The sequence below is a fragment of the Caretta caretta genome, chromosome 3 (genome assembly GCF_965140235.1).
Source record: "Caretta caretta isolate rCarCar2 chromosome 3, rCarCar1.hap1, whole genome shotgun sequence".
Classification (NCBI taxonomy): domain Eukaryota; kingdom Metazoa; phylum Chordata; order Testudines; family Cheloniidae; genus Caretta; species Caretta caretta.
The window spans coordinates 145,969,840-145,997,333 of NC_134208.1; the positions used below are offsets into that span (position 1 = coordinate 145,969,840).

Below are 27,494 nucleotides of genomic sequence, written 5' to 3' on the forward strand. Positions count from 1 at the left end.
TGATAAGCAATTTAGTAAAGTAGCATTACAGTATCTATTTAGCTAGGTTTTTTTGGTCCCACAATCCAGAGGGAGAAGTGCTGATTGCCCAACTCCCAAGTGGGAATATGCAGAGGACTCGCAAAGAAAAAATTAAGGTTACTCACCTGTAACCAGAGTTCTTCACCTGTAACCAGAGTTCTTCACGATTACCTCTGCACATTCATATTCCGCATCCTCCTTCCCCTCTTCCTTAGAGTCCTAATTTCAGTTTTGCCTTTGAAGACATGATGAAAGGAACTCATCTGGCAGGCAAACCACACTCCCTTTTTATAACCCCATCCTCTGAATGAGGAATAGGTGACACAAGAGCTCTGCAACAGGCACTGCTACTAGAAAGTTGTACTGGTCCAAGCCGCACAATTCATGTATTCCAAGAGTGTGAATGTGCAGAGGTCGTCTCGAAGAACTTCAGTATAGGTGAGCAACCTTCATTTCTGTTCTCTTTGTGTATGTCTGCATTGACTTGCCATCTGGTCCATTCTTCTCTTTCTGATTTCTCTCTTCCTATATTTCTCTTGTCCTCTTTTTCATTATTGCTTTCTCTGTGGCTAGTCATTTCCCAGGTCTCTTCCTCTGTTTTACCCTCTCTAAATTAATGAATATTGTGTATTCCTGTTTTCTCACACACACGCCCCCAACCAATATATAAAATGTACATTTCACCATTATGCCACACTTTTAAGTGTTAGGAATTTAGTAAAGGATGTGCTATTCTCCATATCATGGAATCATGCCTAAAAATATATAACAGCACAGAAAAGGAAAACTGATTATATATGGATTCATACACCTGATGGCTTGGCAATGTCTTAGAGTGTTTTAAACTGTTTTTCACCCCATGAAGAAAAGCAAACTTGTTATTCTCAAAGTAATAAAGGTTTGCTGAAAGTGAACATAAGTCACACCCTCTTCCTGACATCACTACACTAGATGTAATCAGATTCCTCCAATCTGCTATCTTTTTTTTTTATTGTTCCCACAAGAGGCTATTTAATCATGCTATTGGACTCCATCTTCAAGCTCTTTTACTGTGACTTAATCCAACAGGTGTATTTAAGATTAAGTCACCTCTTTGGCACTGTAGTAATGTGCTTTTAGTAGGGAGGTCTTAATACTCAAACAGGTGACAGTCAACAGTGTAAATAACAAATAGAGATCCTTAATAAATAATAGCTCATCCAATTTTATTTTGGATTAATACTGTTCAAAATAAAATACATTATACTGCACGTGAATCTGTTAAACAAAAATAAAACATAGACGGTATGTGGTATTACTGACTTTTTGTGGACATTAATTTAATGTGGCATGACTCATGAATGTTGGACTCAGTTGGAATGTTTACCTCTCCCTAGCAACTCCTTAAATATAAGGTGCCTACTCGCAAGTTTTTGTTTGGAACCAATCATTATTTAAAAAACAAACACTCACTATGGTATTCTGCAATACAGGTCCAAAACACGGTAGTAACACTGATGCAAACTGCAGTGTTTGGGGCCATAACTGTAGAATCGTAGAGGAATATTAGGGCAGTCGAGGTAAAAATGTTAGTAGTCTTAACAGTTAAACCAGTAAAAAGTCAAAAGGAGGAATGTATATAGATACATTTTTTCTGATATGAACAACAAATTTTCATTTTGTGCTAAGCTGCATGTGTTCTTCACAGGAGAGGAGCTGTGTACTGGCCTCATATCAGGGTGTTCCTTGGACTGTTCCTTCGGTTTCCAGACTGATGTCCACAACTGTGAGATCTGTCAGTGCCGTCCAAGGCCTAAGAAATGCAAACCCATAGTATGTGACAAGTACTGTCCATTTGGATACTTGTACGTATTTTTATTCTGAAAGCATATTTATCATAATCCATGTGCATATAAAATATGCAAAATCCATGAATATTTATTTATATATGTTTATGTTCTGTATGAAAAATGGGAGGTATGCAGAGAGGCAGGAATGTACTTATTTGATAAGTGTATAGTATTCCTCAAACAGACTTGGACGAAGTTGTGAAAATGGATTTTGATCACCAGACCAAAAGAAAATTCAAATAATCAAAATAATGACTAACAAAATTATAAAAGCAGAAAAGTATCTTTTAAAATAGTTTTAAACAGTCTTTGAGAGAAAATTTAAAGTACTGCATAAAATTTACCTTTCATGTTGCTTTTTAAAAATTTTATGCACTAACATTTCTGATATCCCCTCCATCTTGTAACTTGCTTCTTTTACTCCGTTGATCCCGTTGTATTCGGAGTTGATCTTTTTATTATGACATAACAGTAGCTTACCTGAGCAATCATCTGCTCTAGTCTTCCATTTCTTTTCTGCCAGTTATTTCCTGTGGAACACTAATGGAAAGTCAGTCTGTCTTCTGTCATAAGTGTTTCTAAGTGTCACTGACACCTATAATGTTATTAGACACCCTCTTCCTTAAAAAGAAGTAATGGTGGGTATATTTTTTTTCATCAGGAAAAAGGGATCCTGCAGCAAATAGGGCAATTATTTTGTCATAGGTAGAGATTTCTTTAGAATCTGTAGATATGCAGACATTCGGTGTCCTCAGTGAAGGTTTAACCAACATGCTCCGGCCCTTCAAAAAAGACATAACACCTATTTATAGGAACCAACATAAATTTCACCCTCTCCCTTGCTTAAAGTTGGTAGTTTTAACCCACAATATCTAACCTTCAGATACCGTACTTAGCTAACTCCACTACTGTTACTGCCCTTGGCAGTTTATACTTGCATTTCTTTAGTTCCTGACTTATTCTTTTTTTCTCCTTTTACTGAATTTGGCACTGTATAATCTCTTAATAATCTTATACACTGCACTATAGTTCCTTCTTATTTCATATTTTCTTTAATCTTTTTGAATAATCAAAATATGGTGCAGCCTAAATCATCCAAACGTTTGAGACACATCACAGACTTTAAGAAAAATGGAGATCCAGCTCTGTCATGGTCTGACAGCAGAGAATTTAACCAATGCTAGAATTGTAGAGGGGGTGGGAGGGTGTACAAACGAGTGGGTCAAACTCACAATACTTAGTGTTGTCAGATGAAAAATCTGGAGCAGACAACCCTCCTGCCTCCTTTTTTTTAAAATATGTGTTACGGGCTTGCTTCTCCCACTCCCTAATTCAGCCATTGAGTTGTATTGTACTTATGTGAATGTATCAGTGCAGTTGCCCTCTTTTATTGTTTATATAGCACTATGCAGGTACATAGTGCTGTACAAATGGTGAAATATGATAAACATAAGACAGCTCCCTGCCCTGAGGACCATGCATTGTAAAAGCACAGGAGGTACAATATTTTATAATATTGGGGGGGACTCCTAAAACCTCCACAAAATAGTGAATGTGCGTTTAAAACAATATTTATTTTATTTCTTTGGATTTCTAATCACACTAAAAAAGGATGCCTTTCCATGTGCTTTACGTCCTCCCTGACAGGATTTAAAAGTATCAACATAAAAAACCACTCCAGTATAATTAATGTGCAGCAGTACCATTTAATATAACCCATAAAGCATTGCTTTAAAATGTTATTGGATTTAGCTGTTTTTCAAGGAGGGTAGGAATGAAACAGAACACAGTGCAGATTATGCGAGTGGCTGTTCCAAGCATTTAGCAGCAAAAATAGGATTTATCAAGTCTCCACTGGATGAAGAAGACAAAGAGAGTAGGTAGACAGGCAATGTGAGTAATCTGTGGGTAGAAGGAGGGGGTGTAAAAGAAGATTATGGAAGAGATGTAGTTGGGGCAAAATTCTTTTTGAAATTGAAAATTACCAGATGTGATCATATATTCCACATGTTCTCACCCCTTATGGAGAACAAGAATAATTTTCACAAGTTGATATTTGAATCCTCTGTTTATTTTAATGTTGATAATTCAAAAGTACAAACTGAAATAATATTCCACTAGTGTAAAGAAATGTAAAAAATAACTTAATGTTACCATTAACAATGAAAACCAATAGGTTGTTAAACTTGTGTTTCATTGCAATTTGTAGCAAAACACGGAATCTGACTTTGTTTATGGTATAGAAAATGTCTTAATTGTGACATTCAGGTGCGCAGCGACACTTAAACTTTGGCACGGAATAAATGAAAATTTTTATTTACATTTTCAGATGCTGTGTTTAAATACTGTTATCCCTGATAGTATTCAGTAATTAGCAGTTATTTTTAGCTTTCTAATCAATAATGAACTATACAGAATAATCTAATATGCTGTCACTATAAAAAGGACTCTGTCAAGATGGTTAGATCTTGCTTTAACAGCTTCCCCATGTTACAGCTCTTAAATTAAGGACTGTAACATTGTTGCAGCACTAATTTAAAAAAATCAAAAAAGATAAATCCACAGTTTACTGTTACTTGGGCTATACATACAATGGACATGTGTCTGTGTGCACACATACATTCTCACATAGTTCTACATAAAACAGCATATTTACACGTGCAGTTTACATAGTTTGTTTAAAGGGCAGCTCTCAATTTTTTAAAAAATTCAGTACTCCACCAATAATACTTTTTAAAAGTATATGATTCCAGTTCTTAATATAAAAGCTACAGTGTGGAATAATTGTTAAAATATGGTCATTTTAAAGGCATGTCATTGTCTCTTAAGGCACTGCTGCAGGAAAGCACTTACACATGAGCTATAAGTGCTTTCCTGAGCCAAGGCCTAAATGTTCTCCCCCCACCCCTTCAGTTGACTCTCTCTCTTGATTTTGCTGTGGAGTGTCTAAGGCAATCAAGCTAGCTTCTCTTTATACTTTTTTCCTTTATAAAATACTTCTACCTTCAATTTAATTTATTTCATTTCACTTGTAATCCTAACCTTGGATCATATATTGCAGTGTTTAAAACTGTGTACTATTGTGAGTTCTGGAAATGCTTATCATAATTGTTCTGAAATGCCACATATTGTGCTTTTTATTCATTGATGTGTGTTTTTATTTATTTACTTTTTATTTATTATTCATATTAATTTGCTAGTTTTACTGTTCTGTTCTTTTTATTATAATTGTATAATACATTTTTCCTCTAAAATGAATTTGTGAAAAACTCATGCTTTCTTAATGAGCACTTTATGGGATTAAAAGTTTTATTTGATCCAGTATTTTTTCCTTACTCTATTTTGTTTTGTTTTATAAACAGTAATTATGAGGGGGGAGGGGAAAAGGATACTTTATTTCAGTTTTGAGTGAAATACAGTAGGGACAGAAACCCACAATGAACATATTTATGCAACTTCTAAATGTTGGACCTTGGGTATTTAGGAAGAATTAATGTTGTCCTAAGGTAAGTAAATGCAGTAGATTTCCATTCATGATTCTTTACTCCCAGTGTGTGACTGGCGGTAACTTCCTTAACCAGAATCCACAACACCAGTGAGTGGAATATGTGTAGCTGCTAAGAATAATAGTCAGCCATTCCTCAGTCCATTTTTTCTTTCTACTTAGGACAGAGAAACATCTTTTGACTTTGCTGCTATATGTACATGTACATCCTTACTCTGTGAGAGTTTATTCATTTTTTAAAAAGTGAAGTCCTCTCTTTATTCTTATTGTTTCTACTGCTTCTTACTGTTCCATTGGTTTATATACAATTAGATATTTGTCTGTGAGATGAGTCTTTGATACCTGACTACTTTATATTTGATTGAGATGCCTCTTTGCTAAGGCTGAGTTTCATGGCAGGTCTCTGGCTCGTTCCTTCTTTTTCTTCTGGGTTGTGATTTGTTTGTTTTTTTGAGGCACAGACCAATGACTTCAGGAAGAGCCTAATGTGATTAGCAGATGTCCATCATAATGGTAATGTCTTCTCCCTATGGTGTCTGAGTACACACCTGGACACTCATTGATTCAGAGTCTCTAGAATGTGTTTTTAAATTGCAGGGACTTAGAAAGATCATATCAGGTCTGATTGGCTTTCCCTAAAGTAGCCTGGAAGTCCTTAAAAATACTAGTTAAATAACTCAGATGGAAATTGAGACTCTTCAGATTTGCCTGTTTAAAAGTAAGACCAGCTGAATAGACCCTACAGTGCCACTTTACCATTTGCAAAGCATTTAAATTAAGTCTGACGTTAAGGGGTACATAAAGGCATTAGATCTGTTGGAGCATCAACATAATTTCCTTGTGGCAGTCAACAATGACGTGAAGTTAAAATGGGAGCCTGCCCCCGAGAACCGGTCTACTTCTTTAGCTGAATATTTTGGCATATATGATACATCCCTCATGTATCCTCAGCATCTTGGATTTCCTGGGGTCTCTGCTCACTCCAGATCTACACTGTCATAGCAGAGAGAGCCCAGCGTCAAAGACTGTGGATTGGCCTCCTGTACATTTTAATGAATGCTTTCTTCCTGCATGTTTGCAGCCCTGTTGACCATATGCAACCAGTCAAGGCATCTTGCTCACCAAAAATCAGTTGGAACACCTGGCTCTTGCCACACAAAATCTGCTGATGTCTGTGCCTAAGCCATTAAGTCTATCAACATGTTCAGCCCGATTGATTGTGTACCGAAGGTACATTATATAAATGTTAAACAGTAATTGATTCCATCAGAGAGGTTGGCATTCTCAGCACCATCTTTCCTCAGTCCATGCCTTCCCCTCTCCAACTAGCTGACTCAAGAGACTGAGGCAGAAAAAGATTCATCAGGTCAGTGCTATCTGAAGAAATCTTAACATCATACATTTCTTTGGAGTCTCTTTTCTGGAAGGACACAGATTCTTCCTCTTTCTAGAGAGACAGGAGGAAAGCCCATTGAATTTGCTAATTTTCTCCCCTTCACCCCACCATGAGCAGAAAGGATGCTTTGAGAACATAATAAAAGAGGATTTGCATCTGATTAGTGTGTCTCTTGATGCCTATCTTGCAACAACAAAAACAGCTTCTTCAGGGATAGAAATTTGCAGGCATGCATCATTGTGGTCTTTTGGTCTCCTGCAGGAAGTGCAGCAAAATATGAGGACCTGTCACATAGAGGTAGAGAAATTTAGGGAAAGGGGTAGAAATTGAATGGATGGAAGAGAACAAAAGTAAGGCTACCTTCAATTCCCTGAGTTTCCATCATCTAGCATTCATATTTTTCATACCAGAGGAGGAATAAACAAAAAGCAGTGGCTAATAAACCAGGCAATGCCAGCAAGCCCAGCTTCAAAGATCCCCAAGACCCCAAGCAGAGTATAAAGCCACCCAAAAGCCAGAGGACTTAGTGTCTTCAGCATTATCCATCTCAGAAACAAGAACTTTACGGATTTTTAAAGGTTTGTTTAATCAGCCAGTTTTTACCATGTAAGATCGCCCTGTAAGAAGAAGAAGAAGAATACCTCCCACAACTCCCAGTAACCTTTAGTCGTGGATCATCAAAATTATGTTGTAGGACAGCTCACTAATTTCCCCCTTCAAGCATGCACTCGAGTACAGCCCTGTCAAAAAGAATTCACATGAAAATCCAGTCCTTCTTTGACAAAAATGCCATTAAACCATACCATCAATTGCAAAAGGATATTTTATTCTAGGTACTTCTTTGTCAGAATTGGTGTAATGTAGGTTAGGGCCAAATAAATCAGCTGAACACTTGATGAAAAGAAAAAAGTAAGTCCCTTGATTGATTTTGCTATGAAATTTCCCAGAGCCTCAAATTTTTCTCATCTAGGCTTTGTTATTCCACTATCTCTTGGCAGAACATTTTAGTATTCAGGTACAGGTGATAGTATTTTTGTCATGACTAGAGAAGGTATTTCCTGACTTTGCCCAATTCCATGCAGATACACAGAGGAGGAGGAGGAGGCCAGGAGGAGTCTTCCACACGTTTTGCACCCTGTGCCGGAGCTGTGTCTAACTGTTGCACTTCCCCAAACATAAACACTGTGACTCAGTGTCCACAGTGGCATAGGACATAGGACAACTCAAAGGGAATGGGGAAGGGCAGGATTATGGCCCCCATCTGCCTCTTCGCAAGTCGTGGTGCTAACTCCACAAGGGAGAGCACAAGTTGTACCCTAAAGAAGGATGGGTCAGTGGAGGAAGGATTATCTCAGAGTTAAGAGAATGAACTGGGACTCAGGAGATCTGGATTCAGTTCCCACCTGTTGCAAACTTCCTGTGTGACCTTATGCAAATCACTTAATCTTTCTCAATTCTTCATTTGAAAAATACTTCCCTCCCTCACAAAGATCTAGTGAGGATAAAAGCGTTGATGATGTTGTATGAGGCACAGAGATACTACACTGATGAGAGCCATAGAAGTACCTTGACAGACACATCAGTAGTGTCTGTGCGCCACTGATACTCCAGGAGACAATGTGTTTGCCTGAGGCACAAAGTCTCCTAGAATACTTGCTGCAACAGTGCACTTCTGCATTGCCTCTATGCATTTGTCTATACTGCGGCTGGCAGCATGTATTCTACTATGGGTAGACAGACACATGCTAGCTCTGCTTGAGCTGGTACTCTAAAAATACTGTAGCTGAGGCAGCGTCTCAGGCTAGCCACCTGAGTACAGACCCATCTGGTCCTTATAGGTACATACTCAGGTAGTTATGCTGAACCGCCACCCATGCTACCCCCTGGCTGTGCTGCTATTTGTAGCATGCTGTAGCTTGAAAAGAGCTAGCACGTCTGTCTACTCAAGCTGGGAAGCATGCTCCCAGCTGCAGCGTAGACATCTTACAAAAGCCACTATTGAGCCCTGTACATGCAGCTCTGCTGTTCAAATGCTATAGTTTTGCAGGTATTTTATTCATTTATTTTTATTCCTAGTCATTAGATTGTTAGCTTTGTCCTTTCTTTTGTTCTTGGATAGTAAATTAAAATTGCATCCATCCTTTTGTTTAGCAGTTCCAGGCTTGGCATTCCATGTTTAATGTGGGTATTTCTTATATTGTTTCCTTTACAGCGGTCACCTTTTGTTTGGTTGGTTGGGTTTTTTGTTTTGTTTTGGTTTTCTTTTTTTTAACTTGGATACACTTTAATTGTGCCCTTCAGGGTTTTTTTCCCCTGAAACGAGGCCTAGATTTGCTCTGCTTAAACCAATGGCTTTTCTAATGCTGCTGCTGTTTTTCTGTATATGCAGATAACAGTTTACTATTACAAACTCTCGAGTTAAAACCACCATATTTTATAATTAATCACTGAGAAGTATTTTTTCCATTTAGCTGTGTAAACCATAAGCCATGACTCAAATGAATTAGCATTAGAAAATGCTAGATTAAGGATGTCCAATCTGAGGTTATATCAAACAGTTTTAAATGTTACACATACAATTTTGCTATGGAAGCTAGATTGGAAGTTAATGTCTCGGGTTGTGATAAAAATCCTTTTCACAAAAGCTACCAATACAGGGGACGATGTGTCTCTTCAAAATATCAAAATACTTAAAACTAAGGTTCCACTCTAAATTAGTGCTTGTAATCATTGTGCGAATCCCTTATGATGCCAATGATTTGCAGCTCAAATGTGCTCATTATACAAGTAAAAGTATCCTTTTTTCTAATTGCCAGACCTGTCCATTCAAACTGGAATCTGAGCTATGCTGGGTTCTTTCCTGCTGCTGCATCATCAGCAATAATAAAAGTTTTGCAGGACAGTTTATGCTCTTAGGCACCTTTGTAATTCATCTTCAGTGGGTTTGCGCATATGTAATTTACTATAACTTAGGGAACAATTGTGTTGACAAAGCACAAGAAGGAATAGAATCCATCACATTTTCTTTTAGCAGTATTTCCTTATGTGAGTTTGCAAATAATACATCTGTGTCTGTCTTCTGAATATACACAGATCTCTCTAGCAAGAAATATAGTCCATTTTCAGAGTAGAACTACACTTAAAATTAGTTAACCCACTAATAATACATTCTTGGAAAATCAGAGTAGATACGTATTTCATATTAATAGTCAATCCAAGGAAATCAACTGAAGCTCATGCAGTATCTGGGGAAATTCAGTATTCAGAATAAAAGGTTAAATGTTAAATTGGAAGAATTGGCTGGAAAATGGTATTCTCAAACTTTGGATCTCTAAAATAAAGGAATTTTCATGAGTTTTGCAGAGTGAAAGACCAAATCAGGTTAACACAAGAATGCACACTGGCAATATCTGATGCTAAGGGACTGCCTAAAAAAAGATTTTTTGTAAATAACTTCAAGCACGAGATCAGAAATCTGTGGAATTTTTTATTGAAAAGAATAATACAAAATAGCTTCTGAAGTATGTAAATTTCTATTAAAACAGGTGAGGAGAGCTTCCATTTTTTCTCTCTCTTCCTCCCCTCCCCATCCCCGGCATTTGAAATTCCATTGTTTAGAACATAGTTTTTCTCTAATCAAGGATAAAGTAGCAATGCAAAAGAGATGTTGATTTACAGGTGATGTGGCCTAAGATTCCCCATAAAGTTTTCTGAACCGCTTTTCATCTGAACAGGGTAGACTTGAAAGACGGTAACAAATGCTAGAGGTGTTCAATAAGTGCTGGTAGCTATGATTCAAATCCTGTTTTGCCCTTGAGAGGGCAAACAAAGCCCAAAACACAGTGGAAGCAGTGCAAATTGACTGCACAGAGGGAAATAGACTGTTAGCTGGCAATGCAGGGAAACTTTGCATGGCCTGTGCATCACAGGGCCGTTAAATGGAATAACTTGAGTGCTCACTGAAACGAGCAACGGTTGCACAATCTGTTCCTTATAAACTTATCACATTATGACTTCATCACTGAATTAAAAAAAAGATGGAATATATTCTTGATAGGGGCTTCTGCATGTTCCAGTGATTGTGGTACTCATTCATCTAGGGGGTTAAAGGTCATATGAGGAATAGAGTACTGGATGTCATAAATTGAGTAGTTAAGTGTGCTTAGATACTTGCATGATCAGGCCCTAATTCATTAGTGCTATTAAAGAACTATAGCTCCTTACATGAAGAGTGCTATAGAAGTACAAGGTATTGTATGAGGCCTGTGTCTAGAGGTATGTAGGGAGCAGTAGTTTCTACTCTATACATATAGTGTAGATGAGGTAGTTTGGGTTCATTAGTTTGTAGAGGAAAGATAGATTGGGATTATAGGTTTTCTGTACTGGATATGAGTAAGAGGTGAGATGTTGTCTTCCACTGTGAACAGTCATGTGAAATGGAGAGGGGTCTGTAGCTTATAGGAAGTGAATAGGAATTGGTTCTTTGATTTACATATGAACTATGTGAATTCAGGTATTGTGTTAACTTTTGGAAATATTAATGGGACAGAGTGAAGGCAGAGAGTAAGGTGGGTTCTGATAAATATCGATAACGTTTTCTATATTAGTTGATCAAGTAAAGTTGACACAACTACATTTTTTAGTAACCTTATCTCTAAATTCCTACTATATGTCTTTCTTGTAATGTTGTTAATTACAGCCATAGTGTTATCTCAACCATTTTTGTCTCAGAGCTGTCTTGAAGTTTAAGTAATTATTTTCAATAAGATGGGGTGATTTAAATTGTTGATCTAAATCACTTGGGTTTAGTTTGTTGTTTAAATCAACTTGAGACTTTCTAAAAATAATTTTAAAATTTGTACTTTTGCAACTTTAGATTAAATAAAGTATAACGAACTGAACTATAAACACTGGTTGGTTGGGGTTTTTTTTAAAGTGCCACTCAGTAATTTCTTTTATTTGAATTTTACAAAACTGCTGGAGGCAAAAACGAAATATTGAAAATTAAAGTCCTGATCCTGCGAACAGTTACGCAGGTATGCAGCATTACTCACATGAATAGCCCCAAACTCAATGAGACTACTCATGCTTAAAGTTAAGCTAAAACTGTAGTTTAACAAAAAATTTAGTGGCATAAAATCTGTCATTTCAAAACAAAATTGCTTCAGTGTTAACAATGAAAAGTTATTTCGACTTTAGATATATTAACCAAGTTATTGTGGACTTCTTTAGACATGCCAAACAAAATTTTTAAAAATAGGAACCTTAAATTAGGCTCCTAAGCCCATATTTAGGCAAAAAGCACTGAGGAAAGCCAGTCTCATTGACTTCAGACTGCAAAATCTGGTAGAGCAGTATAGCCTAGTCAAAGCACTTCCGCTTTTTTGACTTGTGGAAGTTCAACATATTGGAAGGTGGTGTTGGTTGCAGATATAGCACAGCCTATGTTCTAATCAATGTGTTTGAGTGTGCATGGTTCTCAGGGTAAGGATGTTAATGAAACCCTGGAACTGTCTTTTTCATCAAAGATTAGAGCATTTTCAAGGTAAAATTTCTTTGTAGAAATACTCCGTATGTAAAAACTGAAATTCTGCTAACAGGAAACTAAAGAAACAAGTAAACATATTTGACTATAAAATGGGAATTCAGCATAGTTGTAGCCGTGTGAGTCCCAGGATATTAGAGACACAAGGTGGGTGGAGTAATATCTATTTTTGGACCAGCTTCAGTTGATGAGAGAGACAAGCTTTCGAGCAACATAGGGCTCTTCTTCAGATATAGGAAAGGAACTTCCTGCATCACAGCAAAATGCAAGGTGGAACAGATAGTTTAGCACAAGTAGTTAGCACATATTGTAAGGGACCATCCAAGGTAGAGTGCCTCACCACAGAACCTGATATCATACCAACATGTGAAGAACTAGAAGAATTCTTGCACTATCTCCACTTCAAAAAATTGTCACAACAGTGATGACACCACTCACAACTGCCATGTTCCCACCTACAATCATAAGAAAAAAGAATCCTCTGAGTGGACACTACAGAGCGGGCAAAACCACACTCTTGATCATTACATTGCTTCAGGAAAAAAACTGACTGCAAAATCCTTAACAAACATCACATCCACCATTATCTCTTCACTGCCAAGAAGACAGCCATACAGTCCCAGATATCCAACCATCACATAGTGCTCAAACCAGCAGACATTGCACTTGGGGATACATGGAAAAGAGGTGTTACTGTGGCACAGAAACAGTTCCATTTATGGGGAAATGAATGGGTGGGGGGCATAAGTGCTGCCTGTCCATGATCTCTTCTAGGATGGTTTTAGTGGAAGAAAAATTTACCTCTATTCCCCAACCTTATGGTTTACCTTTTGCTCAACACTTCACTTTGCCCTGCATGCCTGCCTTCCCTGCATACCTTCTCTGCATCAATTTCCTCATCACACAGTCTTTCTCTCCCACTTTTTTACCATTCCATGCCTTTCAGGCCCTTGGTAGGGGTACTGAATCAAAGATTGAGCACTCAAGGGGGAAGGCATTGGGGAGGTTAAGATTCCAGCAACCACAGCTATCCTTCCTGGAATGAGGTGTGCCTATGAAAAGATGCTGGCCCTCAAGATGTTTTGATAACCAATGGCTTTGAGGCTGCAAGGTGAATAAAGAATACAAATGGTGTGGGATGTCTGAGAAAAAGACCATTATAAATACTCTGATTTTTAAGAAAATAAAAACAATAGCTTTTAAAATGAAAGTAAAATAGTATCTTTGCACCATAAAGCTTAAAAACTTACACTTTTAATGAAAACTTAAATTAACACTGTATGTTTATTTTTAATGTAATATTACTTAAAATCTTACCAAGTCTTACCCAAAAGATTCAAAGGCAACAGTCATCAACACTCCTTACCAAGGGTAAGGGTTGTGGATTTTCCATCACCGGACAAAAAAATAATAATACTCAAGATTAGATGTTTTTCTAAAATATATGCTGTAGTTCAAACATGAATTATTTCAGGGAGGTTCTATGATCTGTTTTATGCAGGTGATCAGACTAGATTATCACAATGGTTCCTTCTGACCTTGAAATCTAAAAATCTCTGAATTGTTGAGGATAATAATGTTAACACTACTTGAGGATCAATACTGTTCTTTAAATATAATGTTCCAACAAAGTTAGACCAGTTTTACAAAAGTGAAATAGATTTGATTTTTCAGACTTTCATATTTCACTTACATCCTGTCCAGTTATCCCCAAAACATTATTTATAGACTCTCATTCCTTAGATGATCACCTTTAGGAAATGTCAGGTGTATTGATTTCGTTTTGGCAAAGTTAGTGGGCTGAGATTGGTTAGTTCCAGCGTTATCTATGGAGCGGTTACCATCTCACTGTAATACTATGAGACCATAAGTTCTGTTTGAGCTGTAGTATATCTGTTAGAAAGATAGCTGGTCTTCATTTAAAGACCCCAAGTGATGGGGAATTCACCAAATCCCAAGGTAAATTGTTCCAATTTATTCAAATTTTTTGCAATCTATCCGTTAACCAGTTTTTAATCCACTTAATGTAGGCTGCATTGATTGTGTGTAATATAAATAGATTTAATAATAAAACATGATCTCATCAAAAATCAGTAATAAGTTTGTTTGACAAGAACTATTTTTCATAATACCATATTGATTAGCATTACCAGTGTTACAGGACTTGGTTGGTGATTATAAAAGCCCTCAATTCTCTTGCTTGTTTCAATGTATTTATCTGGAAGGTGGGAAAATGTTTCTGTACTTAGCTTCTATCTTGGGTATCTTTGTGAGGATACATATCTTTCTGTATTAAAAAATGTGTAACTATGCATTCACTGCCTTTGCCGCTTGGTTATTGGCATTCCTCATCTTATATTTCAAAGAAGTTTTCTGTTACTTATTTAACATTTTCGGTTACATCCCTGGAGCATTTTACGTGAGTGGAGATCTACTGTATATTACTTATTGGAGAAAAAAAAATTACTTGTAATTTTTGTTCTCAGAAGATAGTGATTATAATAGATCCCCACTTACCCTTCTATCTTCTTTACAGATTTGGAGATGTTCTGTTGTATCTACTCTTTTATTCTTTCACCTGAAAAAAGAACTGATTGTCAAAAGCAGTGCTGGCTCATCAGCGCTTAAGTGTACCAGGCAAATGAGGTGGTCTAATAGCTTGAAATTTAAATAGGATGTTTCTGCCAGTCACACAGAGGGAGCACAAGCCAAGAGTGGAGATCTATTTACCCCTTGCCACCTCTGAGTACAAGAATTACAATTCAGGAAATTTTCTTTACTTACTTAGTCACTTCAGGGGAAACCTTTGCTCTGAAGATCATGGGCATTTTTTAATCAGACATTTAAAGTGATCTGCTGACCTTTGACAAATTATTTCGGTCATCTAGGAAGAACAAGCATGGCTGTGATATCTGTCGCTGTAAGAAATGCCCAGAACTTCCTTGTGGTAAGATCTGTCCAATGGGCTTCCAGCAGAATAATCATGGTTGTCTTCTCTGCAAGTGCAGAGGTAGGTGTGAATGCATTACCTCCATATCTGTGTTTGCTTTAAAGCAATTAGAAGCTAGGAGAAATGGAAAGGAGTAGTACATTATATTAATAAGACTTGCAATTTGATAACTCAAATGGTGGTAGTCAACTTCATTTTCTGTAGGGGAGGACACTGTATAGTAAGGTTTTGTTATCATTTGTAGTTTTTGTGTTTTTAATGTCAGCCTAGTAAAGGTACACAACACACAGTTCTTTTGGCATTTTAGACCGCAGTCCATTCTTCCATTGAGAAGTCAGTGAGAGTCAGTTGATTAACTTTAGTAGGATTTCGATCAGGCCCTTAATAAGCCTGAGAAAATGGATTGCTTTGCTTCCTTCACTGGAATATGTTTTCTTTAAATCTATATTTAAAATTTTTTAAATATTTCATTTGACTTCCACCCAACCCAATTCACTGTACATAATTGCATCAGTATTTATACATTGCTTTGACTGTATAAAACATTATATAAGTGCTAAGTATTATTATTTCAACTGAGCTGTAGGTTGCTTAGTAGCTAGGTGAATATTATTTTTTTCTGATCCTGTTTAAATACATTTACCCTTAAGTGTTATCGAAATAATTTGCTACTTCTTCCCTCTGCATCCAACAAGTTCTTAGAGACTTTTGGTTGGTTAAGTAAAATTAACAAATAACTATTTGTTTTGTTAAAATATATGATTCTTAAAAGCTTTTACTTTTGTAAGTTTACTTTTCATGTCTGTAGAAGAAAACTAAAGGAAACCAGTTGGTCTATGGAATACTTCAGTCTTCCTTCCAGTCACAATGAACAGTGTCAAAGCTTGGCAATAATGCACAAGCTTTGACTTAACTTTTGGGGACTTATTTTACGTTCCTTCCCATTGGCTATGTACAATATGATCCATATAGTTTTATAATAGCTAAACAGTTCTATATTTATAAACAGCTGGGATTTATTTCAACAATATTAACACATAATATCCCTAATCATCTAATAATAATTTTGCAAAATGCAACTTTTGAGATAAGATATTTAAGCTTCTATTCTTTAATGAACAATACAAAAGTTAACCAGTGTTAAACAATGCTACTAACCTCGTGTATTCCCATGGTCTTCTATCACCTCTATTCTGACACCTCTTACATGCCTCTCCACCTCCTCTCTCCAGGTGTGCATCACTTCCTGTCTCTTATATCTCTTCAAGAATGTCCTGCAGTTTTTTAAACTAAACGTGTTAACACTAAACTATACTACTTATATATCCTCCTAATGACTCCTCTGTCATCACTTTCTCCGTCGCCATTAAAAACTCCATTTCCTCAAAGTTACATTTTTTGGGTTATCTATAACTCCACTCTATCTTCCTCTCCTATATCAAAGCACTCACTATATCTTACTGATTTTCCTTCAATAACATTTCTAAAATCTACTCTTCCCTTTCCCTCTCCACTGTCAAGTCCATGTTTTTGTCTTGCCTCGACTACTATAACTTCTTTCTTTCCCATCTTTAATATGTCCAGTATTCAGCAGCTAAGATGGTAACCATTTCTCACTCCTTCAAAATGAGGCTGAGGAGTTTCAGTGTTATGCAGATAGACAGGAAGTTGGTGAAAGGAAATGAGCTGAGGCTGGCATGGTGAAATGCCTGACTCTCACTGTTGAGGCTCTGCAAGAGCTCTGCCCCTGCCTACATCTCATCTCCTGTGACACTACAACTTTCCTCCTGGTTTCTGCCCACTCTTCTCTAAGGTGCCACAAGTCCTCCTGTTCTTTTTGCGGATACAGACTAACACGGCTGCTACTCTGAAACCTCTTCACACCTCTTTACTCTACTTTTCACCTCTTACTACTCTCACCGTTATGACATTTTCCCCACTGATTTCTCTGTAGCTGGAACAACATCCCTCTTCTTTTGCACCCAGCATCCTCATGCTTTCCGATCCCTCCTCAAAACCTATTTCTACTCTACCATTCTCGTCCTATCTCAAATACTGTTTAAATATATTAGAACATATATTATTCATTCACTGTGAATATGTATATAGAATAATAGGACTCTTATTATTTTAGTTTGTTTTATTCGTTGTCCTTCCTTTCCCTATACTTTTTATCGGTCTTTATATTTTGTCATATGTTTGGCTAATGTAGGCTGCAAATTCTTTGAGCGTGGACCATGTACTTTCAAATTTCCATAAAGCACCATCCAAACCTATGGCTTAATTTTCTGTTGCCACATATGGCCACTGCCTCAGTTTTCTTACCTCATCTGGGTAATTTACTTAGCTTTATGCATAGCTGCTTTGTCAGCTGTGGCTTGCTTACCATTCTGTTCACCTGTCTCTTATCCCTACTCTTAGGCCTGTCTGAAATTTTCTTCCATCTGCTGGACTCCCTACCCCCTTACAAACTCCCTCAGTAGTGAAAACCACTGCCAATTTTGCCTCTTTGCTGATCTGTATTACTGGGGCTTTTCTACAGCCCTTTCCCAGCATGCACTTCTGCCCAGATTACAATGCTCAGTGTCATTCTGGGGCTCAACCTGTGAACAGTCCTTGGTGGCCATGTGATCTTCTTTCTTGAGGGCCAGCACATGCTGATACAGCGTCTTTATCGGTAATTATTAATAAATAAATGTCAACAGTAAAAATGTAAATGTCCTACAGTCTGTACTTTTCTCCCAGCATCTCGCTCTACATGTGAGTCTATGCATGTATGCATGCTTCTCTAACGAACTGTGTTAAATAGTTGTACTTTTCATCAATTGTTAGCTTTTGTTCAGGCTGCATTCACACAACCCTGAAGTATGAGTGTTAGTCACAAAGCAGTTTTTACTTGGGGATGTACATGTGCACAAAATTTACTTTTATATTAACTGTCTTAACGTTGTAACAGCTGCAAGAGTTACATATCTAAATAGGTTTAAACTGTTTTAGTACTTAAATAAAGGCTACTTTGTGCAATTAAATTTCCCATGTCCTTCCAGGCCATTCCTTCAGCTGTAAAAGTATAGCTTATACTATACCAGTCCTGAGCACAATCTCATTTATTTAAAGGACTTGGGGACATCAGAAATCTTCAGATAAACAGGATTTTATATGAAATTGTGGAGGTAGTTGGCCAACTAGCTTTAAAGGAACTGTGATCTCAGGCATCCCAGACTACCTGCACAACCTGGTGAGACACAGTAAAACCATTCTTTTGTTAATCAGGTCTTTTGGTTAAATGAAGATTGCTTAAACAAGGAAGTACAGTTACACAACTGTATATGTTCATGTGTACTTGTTCAGCTACATTTTCTAACACAAACATGTCCATGTATGTCAAGTTTTTTTGACCCTTGTAATTATCAGATGCAGTAGAGTCATAGAAATTCGGGATGGCAAACACCTAGAAGGACGCTCAGCCTCTCTCTGTGCCAATGTAGAATAGAGCTTGAGCCTGGGGTAACTCTGTCCAACATGTCCCCTTTTAATAGGCTACCTTTAGTGAGGCAGGCAACAGTTCTTGAGTAGTCTGTAGGCCTTGTACTATGCCATGTAGCATGTGGATTAACCATTGTTACCCTTTTGTAGCATCCTTACATGGTGATGTAACGTTACTCTAGGCAGCAAGCACTATGTAATGGAGCATATCACCTTATGATAGACAAGTTTTTGAAAAGATGAATTCTAAACTTAGTTTTAGTTAGTAGGGAATTGGTCCTGCTTTGAGCAGGGGGTTGGACTAGATGACCTCCTGAGGTCCCTTCCAACCCTGATATTCTATGATAAACTGCTTGCCTATTTTCCTTTTTTTTTTTAAATGATACCAATTCCATGTTTCTTGGATGATTAAGAGCCCTGCATACTCTGTAGCAAACTAGGCTTAAATTATTCAGCACTCCGGTGCAGCAGACTAAAATACCTGTGCTTACTTCAAGTACATTTAATAATAGAGGGTTTTATTGCATTCACTGTGGAAAATGAATAATAACAATCATTGAAGTATTTCTTGTGCTATTTAATTATGTTAAATTCCATTTTCATGCTGTTCCTAGATGTTTAATGTGCCACATGATTTTTATTTGTAATGCATCTCTGTACTGTAAACGTTGTACTGGGAAATACTCGTAGACTTTGGCAGCTGTGTAAGAGACAGTTTGGGTTTTGGCTCGAAGGTAGGCATGGGAAGCACTTTGGTTTTGGAGCACCAAGAGTTAGTTGCAGCTTTTGCCACAGAGGAGGACTTGATTTCTTCTTTCCCCATCCTAGCAACCTTTGACAGCAACCAGCTGCACCACTAGTCCCTATTCCTGTATCTGCCAATGCATCTAAAATTATAGATAAGACCATTAGTGTAGCTGATTGTTTAAGCCAAAATGATGGGCCATGAAAGAGTAACAGTGTTAATTATTATTGTTTAAGATGATGTCATTACGTCTCAGAGTCAACACCTCTCTGAGGTAATCAGGAGTCTTTTAGAGTTATTGTTTGACTGCTTGCATATGCATGTAGACACTTCGTCAGCTAAAACTTAGGTTTCCAAATGGGAACTATCTTCACAACTATAGGAGTTAAAACTTTTTTCTTTGTAAAAAGTTAGATTCTGGAGTACAATTCTGACAAATTCCTAGGGCATAGGATTCCAGGATACTTGGAGACTTATCTTTAAAAAAACAGCCCTATGATCAACTTCACAAATCTGGAACTAGAAATTGTAGATTTTCTGTTTTTATTTACCATGTATGAGATCTAATCTTGTTAAATAGTTAAGTGGCCTAAAATACAAAATAATGGACTGTCCTGTAGGTTATAACTTGAGTATTGAGTGTCTGTTTCATTTGCTGTTTTTTCTTGATATCACACAACTTTGAAAAGAATGTCATTATATCTTTCTTTTTTTTAACAAAAACTACCATAGAATTCTACTCTAGTAATTTTTTCTTTGCTAAAAGAGCAAGTTTACATGCGCAGATCATAATCATCTCATGTATGATTATACACCTCTACCCCGATATAACGCGACCCGATATAACACGAATTCAAATATAACGTGGTAAAGCAGCACTCTGGGGGGCAGGGCTGCGCACTCCAGCAGATCAGCATGTCATCATGTCTGGCTCCGACACGCTGCTCTGAGCGGCGTGTTAAGGGTGCCAGGCCGGGGCGGAGGGGTTGGATAAGGGGCAGAAGGTCTTGGAAGGCGGACAGGGAGCAGGGGGAGTTGGATGGTTCGGAGGTTCTGGGGATGGGGAACAGGATAGGGCATGGGAGTCCCGGGGGGCCTGTCAGGGGACAGGGGTGTGATAGGAGTAGGGGCAGTCAGGGAGCAGGGGGGTTGGGTAGGGGGTGGGGTCCTGGGGGTAATTAGGGACGGGGGGGGTCTCTGGAGGGGGCGGTCAGGGGACAAGGAGCAGGGGGCTTAGATAGGGGGTGAGTCTTGGGAGGGGTGGTTAGGGGCAGGGGGTCTCTGGAGGGGGTAGTCAGGGGACAAGGAGCTGGGTGGGGTTTGGATGGGTCAGGGGTTCTGAGGGGCTCGTCCGGGGGCGGGAAGTGACTATTAATAACAGAAATGCTCGAGGCCAAAGCGAGTTCGATATAACACAGTTTCACCTATAATGTGGGAAGATTTTTTGGCTCTTGAGGACCGCGTTATATCAGGGTATAGGTGTAGTTCACTCAGAAAAGTTGAATAATACATATTCACTTTCAGTGGCCAAGTTCATTAAATAGAATACTGCTGCTATTGATCTTCTTGGAGTTAAATCACTTTAACAATATAGCTAGTTTAATGGCAATCCCTAGTTAGGGAAAATAGATACAAGAAACATAATGTTTATTTGGTTTTCTATTTTTCAGACAAGACATTGAATAACAAAATACAGATGTGAAAAACTTGAGCTTATTTCACTCACTGTTTTTATTATGTGCCTTTTTCAGAGAAAACCATGCAAAAATGTATGTAATATATTTCAAATAACCACCTGTCACCGGAAGAGATTTCTGTAGAAGAGGGGGGTGTGTGTGTGCATGTGCGGATGCAAAAGAAGTCTATTTTCACCATTTTCAGAGACAGAGATCACATGAAACATGATCCTGTAGTACTTAGAGCAATTTCATGACAAAGATAGGCAAAATGTAGACAAAGTATTTGCCCCACTTTGTTACATGGTGCTAACTAGTGATGGAAGTATTAGCCGTTGACATAAAAAATATCACAGCAAAAGGCTGATTAGAGCAAGAATGTCACAACAGACATTGTTCTTAAGGGAGAAAGATGCCCTATTTGGATTTTCAGTTATTCTGATCCATGTTGTGCAATATGCAGTTTGAATAAGGCATCAATCAGTATGATGGAGACAGCAAGACCACCTTAATACTTCTGCTTTATATGTCCTCTTATTTGAGTCCGTATAAATCATATATTACTCCAAAGGAGGGCAGGGGATGGTACAGCAAATGAGTGGTTTGTTGGTGCTTCTGGCCAATACACTAAATCATTCTTTACCAATCAAGCACATATTGGAGGGTGCCTACTGAAGCCTCAGATGCTGGCAGATGTCGTGTCACTGACACTATATCTTATGACAGATTTCAGGGTAGCAGCCGTGTTAGTCTGTATTCGCAAAAAGAAGAGTACTAGTGGCACCTTAGAGACTAACAAATTTATTTGAGCATAAGCTTTCGTGAGCTACAAATCACTTCATCGGATGCATTCAGTGGAAAATACAGTGGGGAGATTTATATACATAGAGAACATGAAACAATGGGTGTTACCATACACACTGTAACGAGAGTGATCACTTAAGGTGAGCTATTACCAGCAGGAGAGCGGGGGACCTTTTGTAGTGATAATCAAGGTGGGCCATTTCCAGCAGTTGACAAGAAAGTCTGAGGAACAGTTAGGGTGGAGGGGGGGAATAAACATGGGGAAATAGTTTCACTTTGTGTAATGACCTATCCACTCCCAGTCTCTATTCAAGACTAAGTTAATTGTATGCAGTTTGCAAATTAATTCCAATTCAGCAGTCTCTCGTTGGAGTCTGTTTTTGGAGATTTTTGTTGAAGAATTGCAACTTTTAGGTCTGTAATCGAGTGACCAAAGAGATTGAAGTGTTCTCCAACTGGTTTTTGAATGTTATAATTCTTGACGTCTGATTTGTGTCCATTTATTCTTTTACATAGAGACTGTCCACTTTGACCCATGTACATGGCAGAGGGACATTGCTGGCACATGATGGCATATATCACATTGGTAGATGTGCAGGTGAACAAGCCTCTGACAGTGTGGCTGATGTGATTAGGCCCTATGATGGTGTCCCCTGAATAGATATGTGGACACAGTTGGCAGCTGGCTTTGTTGCAAGGATAGGTTCCTGGGTTAGTGGTTCTGTTGTGTGGTGTGTGGTTGCTGGTGAGTATTTGCTTCAGATTGGGGGGCTGTCTGTAAGCAAGGACTGGCCTGTCTCCCAAGATCTGTAAGATTAGTCCTTCAGGATAGGCTGTAGATCCTTGATGATGCGTTGGAGAGGTTTTAGTTGGGGGCTGAAGGTGATGGCTAGTGGCGTTCTGATTTGAAGGCATACATTGTCCCCAAATGTGAAATAGTTATGGGTGAGGAAAAAGTCACAAAGTTCAGCCACCAGGTTTGCTGTGACATTATCGGGGATACTGTTCCTGATGGTTTGTAGTCCATCTTTGTGTGGAATGTTGGTGTAGAGGGCTTCTACATCCGTAGTGGCCAGGATGGTGTTTTCAGGAAGATCAGCGGTGGATTGTAGTTTCCTCAGGAAGTCAGTGGTGTCTCGAAGATAGCTGGGAGTGCTGGTAGCATAGGGCCTGAGGAGGGAGTCTACATAGCCAGACAATCCTGCTGTCAGGGTGGCAATGCCTGAGATGATGGGGCATCCAGGATTTCCAGGTTTATGGATCTTGGGTAGCAGATAGAATACCCCAGGTCGGGGTTCCAGGGGTGTGTCTGTGCAGATTTGATCTTGTGCTTTTTCAGGGAGTTTCTTGAGCAAATGCTGTAGTTTCTTTTGGTAACCTCAGTGGGATCAGAGGGTAATGACCTGTAGAAAGTGGTGTTGGAGAGCTGCCGAGCAGCCTCTTGTTCATATTCCGACCTATTCATGATGACGACAGCACCTCCTTTGTCAGCCTTTTTGATTATGATGTCAGAGTTGTTTCTGAGGCTGTGGGTGGCATTGTATTCTGCACGGCTGAGGTTATGGGGCAAGTGATGCTGCTTTTCCACAATTTCAGCCCGTGCACGTCAGCGGAAGCACTCTATGTAGAAGTCCAGTCTGTTGTTTTGACCTTCAGGAGGAGTCCACCCAGAATCCTTCTTTTTGTAGTCTTGGTAGGAAGGTCTCTGTGTGTTAGTATGTTGTTCAGAGGTGTGTTGGAAATATTCCTTGTGTCAGAGACGTCGAAAATAGGATTCTAGGTCACCACAGAACTGTATCATGCTTGTGGGGGTGGAGGGGCAGAAGGAGAGGCCCCGAGATAGGACAGATTCTTCTGCTGGGCTAAGAGTATAGTTGGATAGATTAACAATGTTGCTGGGTGGGTTAAGGGAACCACTGTTGTGGCCCCTTGTGGCATGTATAGTTTAGTGTCCTTTTTCTTTTGTAGAGAAGCAAAGTGTGTGTTGTAAATGGCTTGTCTAGTTTTTGTAAAGTCCAGCCACGAGGAAGTTTGTGTGGAAGGTTGGTTTTTTATGAGAGTATCCAGTTTTGAGAGCTCATTCTTAATCTTTCCCTGTTTGCTGTAGAGGATGTCGATCAGGTGGTTCCGCAGTTTCTTTGAGAGCGTGTGGCACAAGCTGTCAGCATAGTCTATGTGGTATGTAGATTGTAATGGATTTTTTACCTTCAGTCCTTTTGGTATGATGTCCATCTGTTTGTATTGATTATCACTACAAAAGGTGTCGTTGTTGTGTGTCCCTCCCCCCCTACTGCTGGTAATAGCTCACCTTAAGTGATCACTCTCGTTACAGTGTGTATGGTAACACCCATTGTTTCATGTTCTCTATGTATATAAATCTCCCCACTGTATTTTCCACTGAATGCATCCGATGACGTGAGCTGTAGCTCACGATAGCTTATGCTCAAATAAATTTGTTAGTCTCTAAGGTGCCACAAGTCCTCCTGTTCTTTTTACTATATCTTATGGTACTATTTATTACCCAGGCACCCCAAGCTAACTGACAGCCCTATAGTGTGTCATTCAACAAAATATGTTGCCTTTATCTCCAAAGCCAGATAGCAGTTAACTCAGCAATTGATAACAAGGGAAAGGAAGCTTGTTCCAATCTACCCTTATACAAAGCAAATTACTCCTGCCATTGCTGCTATGATTACTCTAGATTTGTGTCCATTTTCTTCCTGTTGAAGCCTCTGGCTTCCATACATATTGCAAATTACTATACCTGGATAAAAGGGTTCACCAGACAACATTGCTCAACTAAAGCAATCCCAGAACTGTACACAGAGCCAGGGTAAATATAGCCATGTACCCATCTAAAGATCTGTTGGATTCCAAGCAAAAGATGCTTTAATTTCTTAAGAGTAAATTTGAGTAATTAAGTGTAAGTTTGAGGAAGGGAACATGTTGGGGTAATAATTTCAGTCCTGTTACCTGCAAAGAAGCTAAGTGACTTAAACACAATAAAGAAGTTACTGTGCATTTTAAAGTGTGATGCAGATATCACAGGTGTGGATTTATAGGACACTAGAACAGGTTTTGGTGTAATTGTGAGCTATAGTGAGCTGGGGGTTACAGTTATCCCAGAAGTGTGCCAGCAAATTTGCAGCAAGATTCAATGGGATTTTTAAAGTTTTATTTTCTGGAGGGGTTACTCAAAATTTTAATAATTTGGCAAAAAAAAGTTAAAAATGCACAGCAGTACATCATACAAAAATTTGTGATATATAATTTGTAAGGATCCAATTGTAAATATACTGTAAATCAAAATAAATTTACTACAGTTCTCAGCAGTCATTACTGAGATGCAGCAATGTACAAGGAGAAGTAGTTATATAGATTTGAGTTTGATATGACAGACCACTCAGAAGAGTTGTCTTCACTGCAACAGTAAGTACACTAGAGCTAGCCTAGCTCAAGAGAGAGTGAATGACCACACTGGAGCTACATGGAGTGATTGCATTAGCAGCTGGTGAGTTATAATTTTAGCTGCTGCATCCTCAGGGTATTCCTATCTCCAACATCAGCAGCATTGGAGCATCAGCCCACACCCCCTGACAAGCTAGGTACATGAAGCTTTTAGGGATGTAAAAGTTTAACTGGTTAACCGATAAGCATCAGTCTTACTGTTTTCAGTTAATGATTAACTCCACTGCCGGGTCTGAGTCCTCTGCTGCCCTGTGTGTGTGTGGGGGGGGGGGTCCCTGGGTGCAGGGGCCAGCAGCAGGGGCCCTGCATAAAACATGGGGGGTGCTGCAGCACCCCTAGTTGCCCAGTTAAACATTTAACCATGTTGTGATAGGTTAGACACCCCCCCCCTTCTGGGATGCCACCTGATGTTGTGGGGTTTAACTAAGCCTCTCCTGCTCAATCAGCCTGGGTTCCTTCTCCGTGCTTTGCTGAATTAGGCTCTCCGGCCTCTTGCAGCGCGCGCGCACACACACACAGGTAGGGCCACACCCCGCTGCAGACAGACTGACGTCAGCTCTGTGTGAGAGGACTCTCCCAGCAGTCCCATGCACACCCTTTTTTGGGAGATAAACCCAAAATAATACTGTCTTGTGCTATATAGAAAAATCTGCACAGCGCAAGCTCATAAAAATCTGCCCTCTTCCTCAGTGTGAAGAGAGGTGTGCACACTTCTTGCCCACCCAGTTAGAAATTGCATAAACTGAGTTTTATTATAAACAAGAAGTAAGTGTATTAACTACACTTAATAAAGGTGTATTTTAAGTGAAAATAAGAGATAACAGACAGAACAAAGCAGATTACTAAGCAAATGAAACCAAACACTCAAACTAAGCTAGGTTCATTAAAGAAATTGGTTACAAATCGAATTTCTCATCCTAGATATTGTTGCAGGCAGATTACAGAAGGTCTTGAAAGACAGCTGCACTGGTCTCCCTCTTGAGACCTCAGGTATTATTACTTACAAGGTAGATGCCCTTCCAGCTTGGGTTCTGTCCTTTCCCCCTTAGTTTAGTTTTTGCTTCCAAGTGTTTTTTGTGTCTCTTTGGGTGGGAAGGCAGAGGAGGACCATGATGATGTCACTCCCCTGCCTTATATAGCTCTTGTGTAAGGCGGGAACCCTTTGTCTTCTAGTGGAAAACCACTGGCATTCCAAAAGGGGAGGAGGGTATCCAGTACGAGGTGACTCGGACCCATGTCTCTTCATGGCTGTGGCAGCCATTGCTCCTAAACTGTCTCCAGAGTCCACAAGAAGCCTAACCTCTTTCACAGTCCATTGTTTCTGCTAATGGCCCATGAGGCCTGTCTGGCTTTTCCATTGTTGTACCTGAAGTGCTGGTTGGTGGAGACACCCAAATTAACACATTTGAAATACAGGTACATAGTTAATATCCCTAACTGCAGATACAGAAATGATACAGGCATACAAATTGGATAATCACATTCAATAAATCATAACTTTTCCAATGGTATCTTACATAAGCCATCTTGCATAAAGTATATCTCAGTTATGTCATATTCATATCATAAGCATACTTTCATAAAGAATATGAAGTAAAACGTGTCACATGTAACCGATAAAATTTTAATTGGTTACATGGTTACTTTTTTTAACCGCTATTTATATCCCTAGAATATTTAAAACACCACTTAACTCAAGCCAGAGAATTGTGTGTGTGGATGGGAATCAATTTATGGGCAAAACTTGCATTATAGCATGTGCCAACAGTGTACTGAAGACAAGCCCAGAGTGGTGGTTGGTTCAGTAAAGGACTCAATTGCTTTGGTGAGATTTAAACTCATTTTATTATATTGGCTATTGGGCTATTGTAAAACAAACCCAAATATCAACAGCGTCCTCCCCTTACCTGTAGTCCAAAATAAAGTTTTGGAGGAATGTCTAACTTTGGGCAAATCTAAGAGATGAAGAGAAACCGTTAGCTCTCTTCTTTCAAGCCAGTTCAACTATCCGATGTCCATTTTTCCTTTATCGGTCTATCCTTTTTAATATAGTTGTAGCTGTGGTAGTC

At 38.8% G+C, this 27,494-nt stretch overlaps 1 protein-coding gene across 7 annotated transcripts in view; it reads left to right on the top strand.

The window, feature by feature from the left end:
* The window catches only part of CRIM1 (cysteine rich transmembrane BMP regulator 1), a 307,580-nt gene that overhangs the window by 236,852 nt on the left and 43,234 nt on the right, over positions 1-27,494 (top strand). For 5 of the 7 annotated variants that reach the window (XM_075126992.1, XM_075126987.1, XM_048843698.2 and 2 more), the window contains 2 exons: positions 1,709-1,865; positions 15,185-15,306. The exons of the other annotated variants lie outside the window; for them this stretch is intronic. In XM_075126992.1, the coding sequence (XP_074983093.1) occupies positions 1,709-1,865; positions 15,185-15,306 (279 nt within the window). The remainder of the gene's footprint in view (positions 1-1,708; positions 1,866-15,184; positions 15,307-27,494) is intronic. 7 annotated transcript variants of the gene reach the window in all.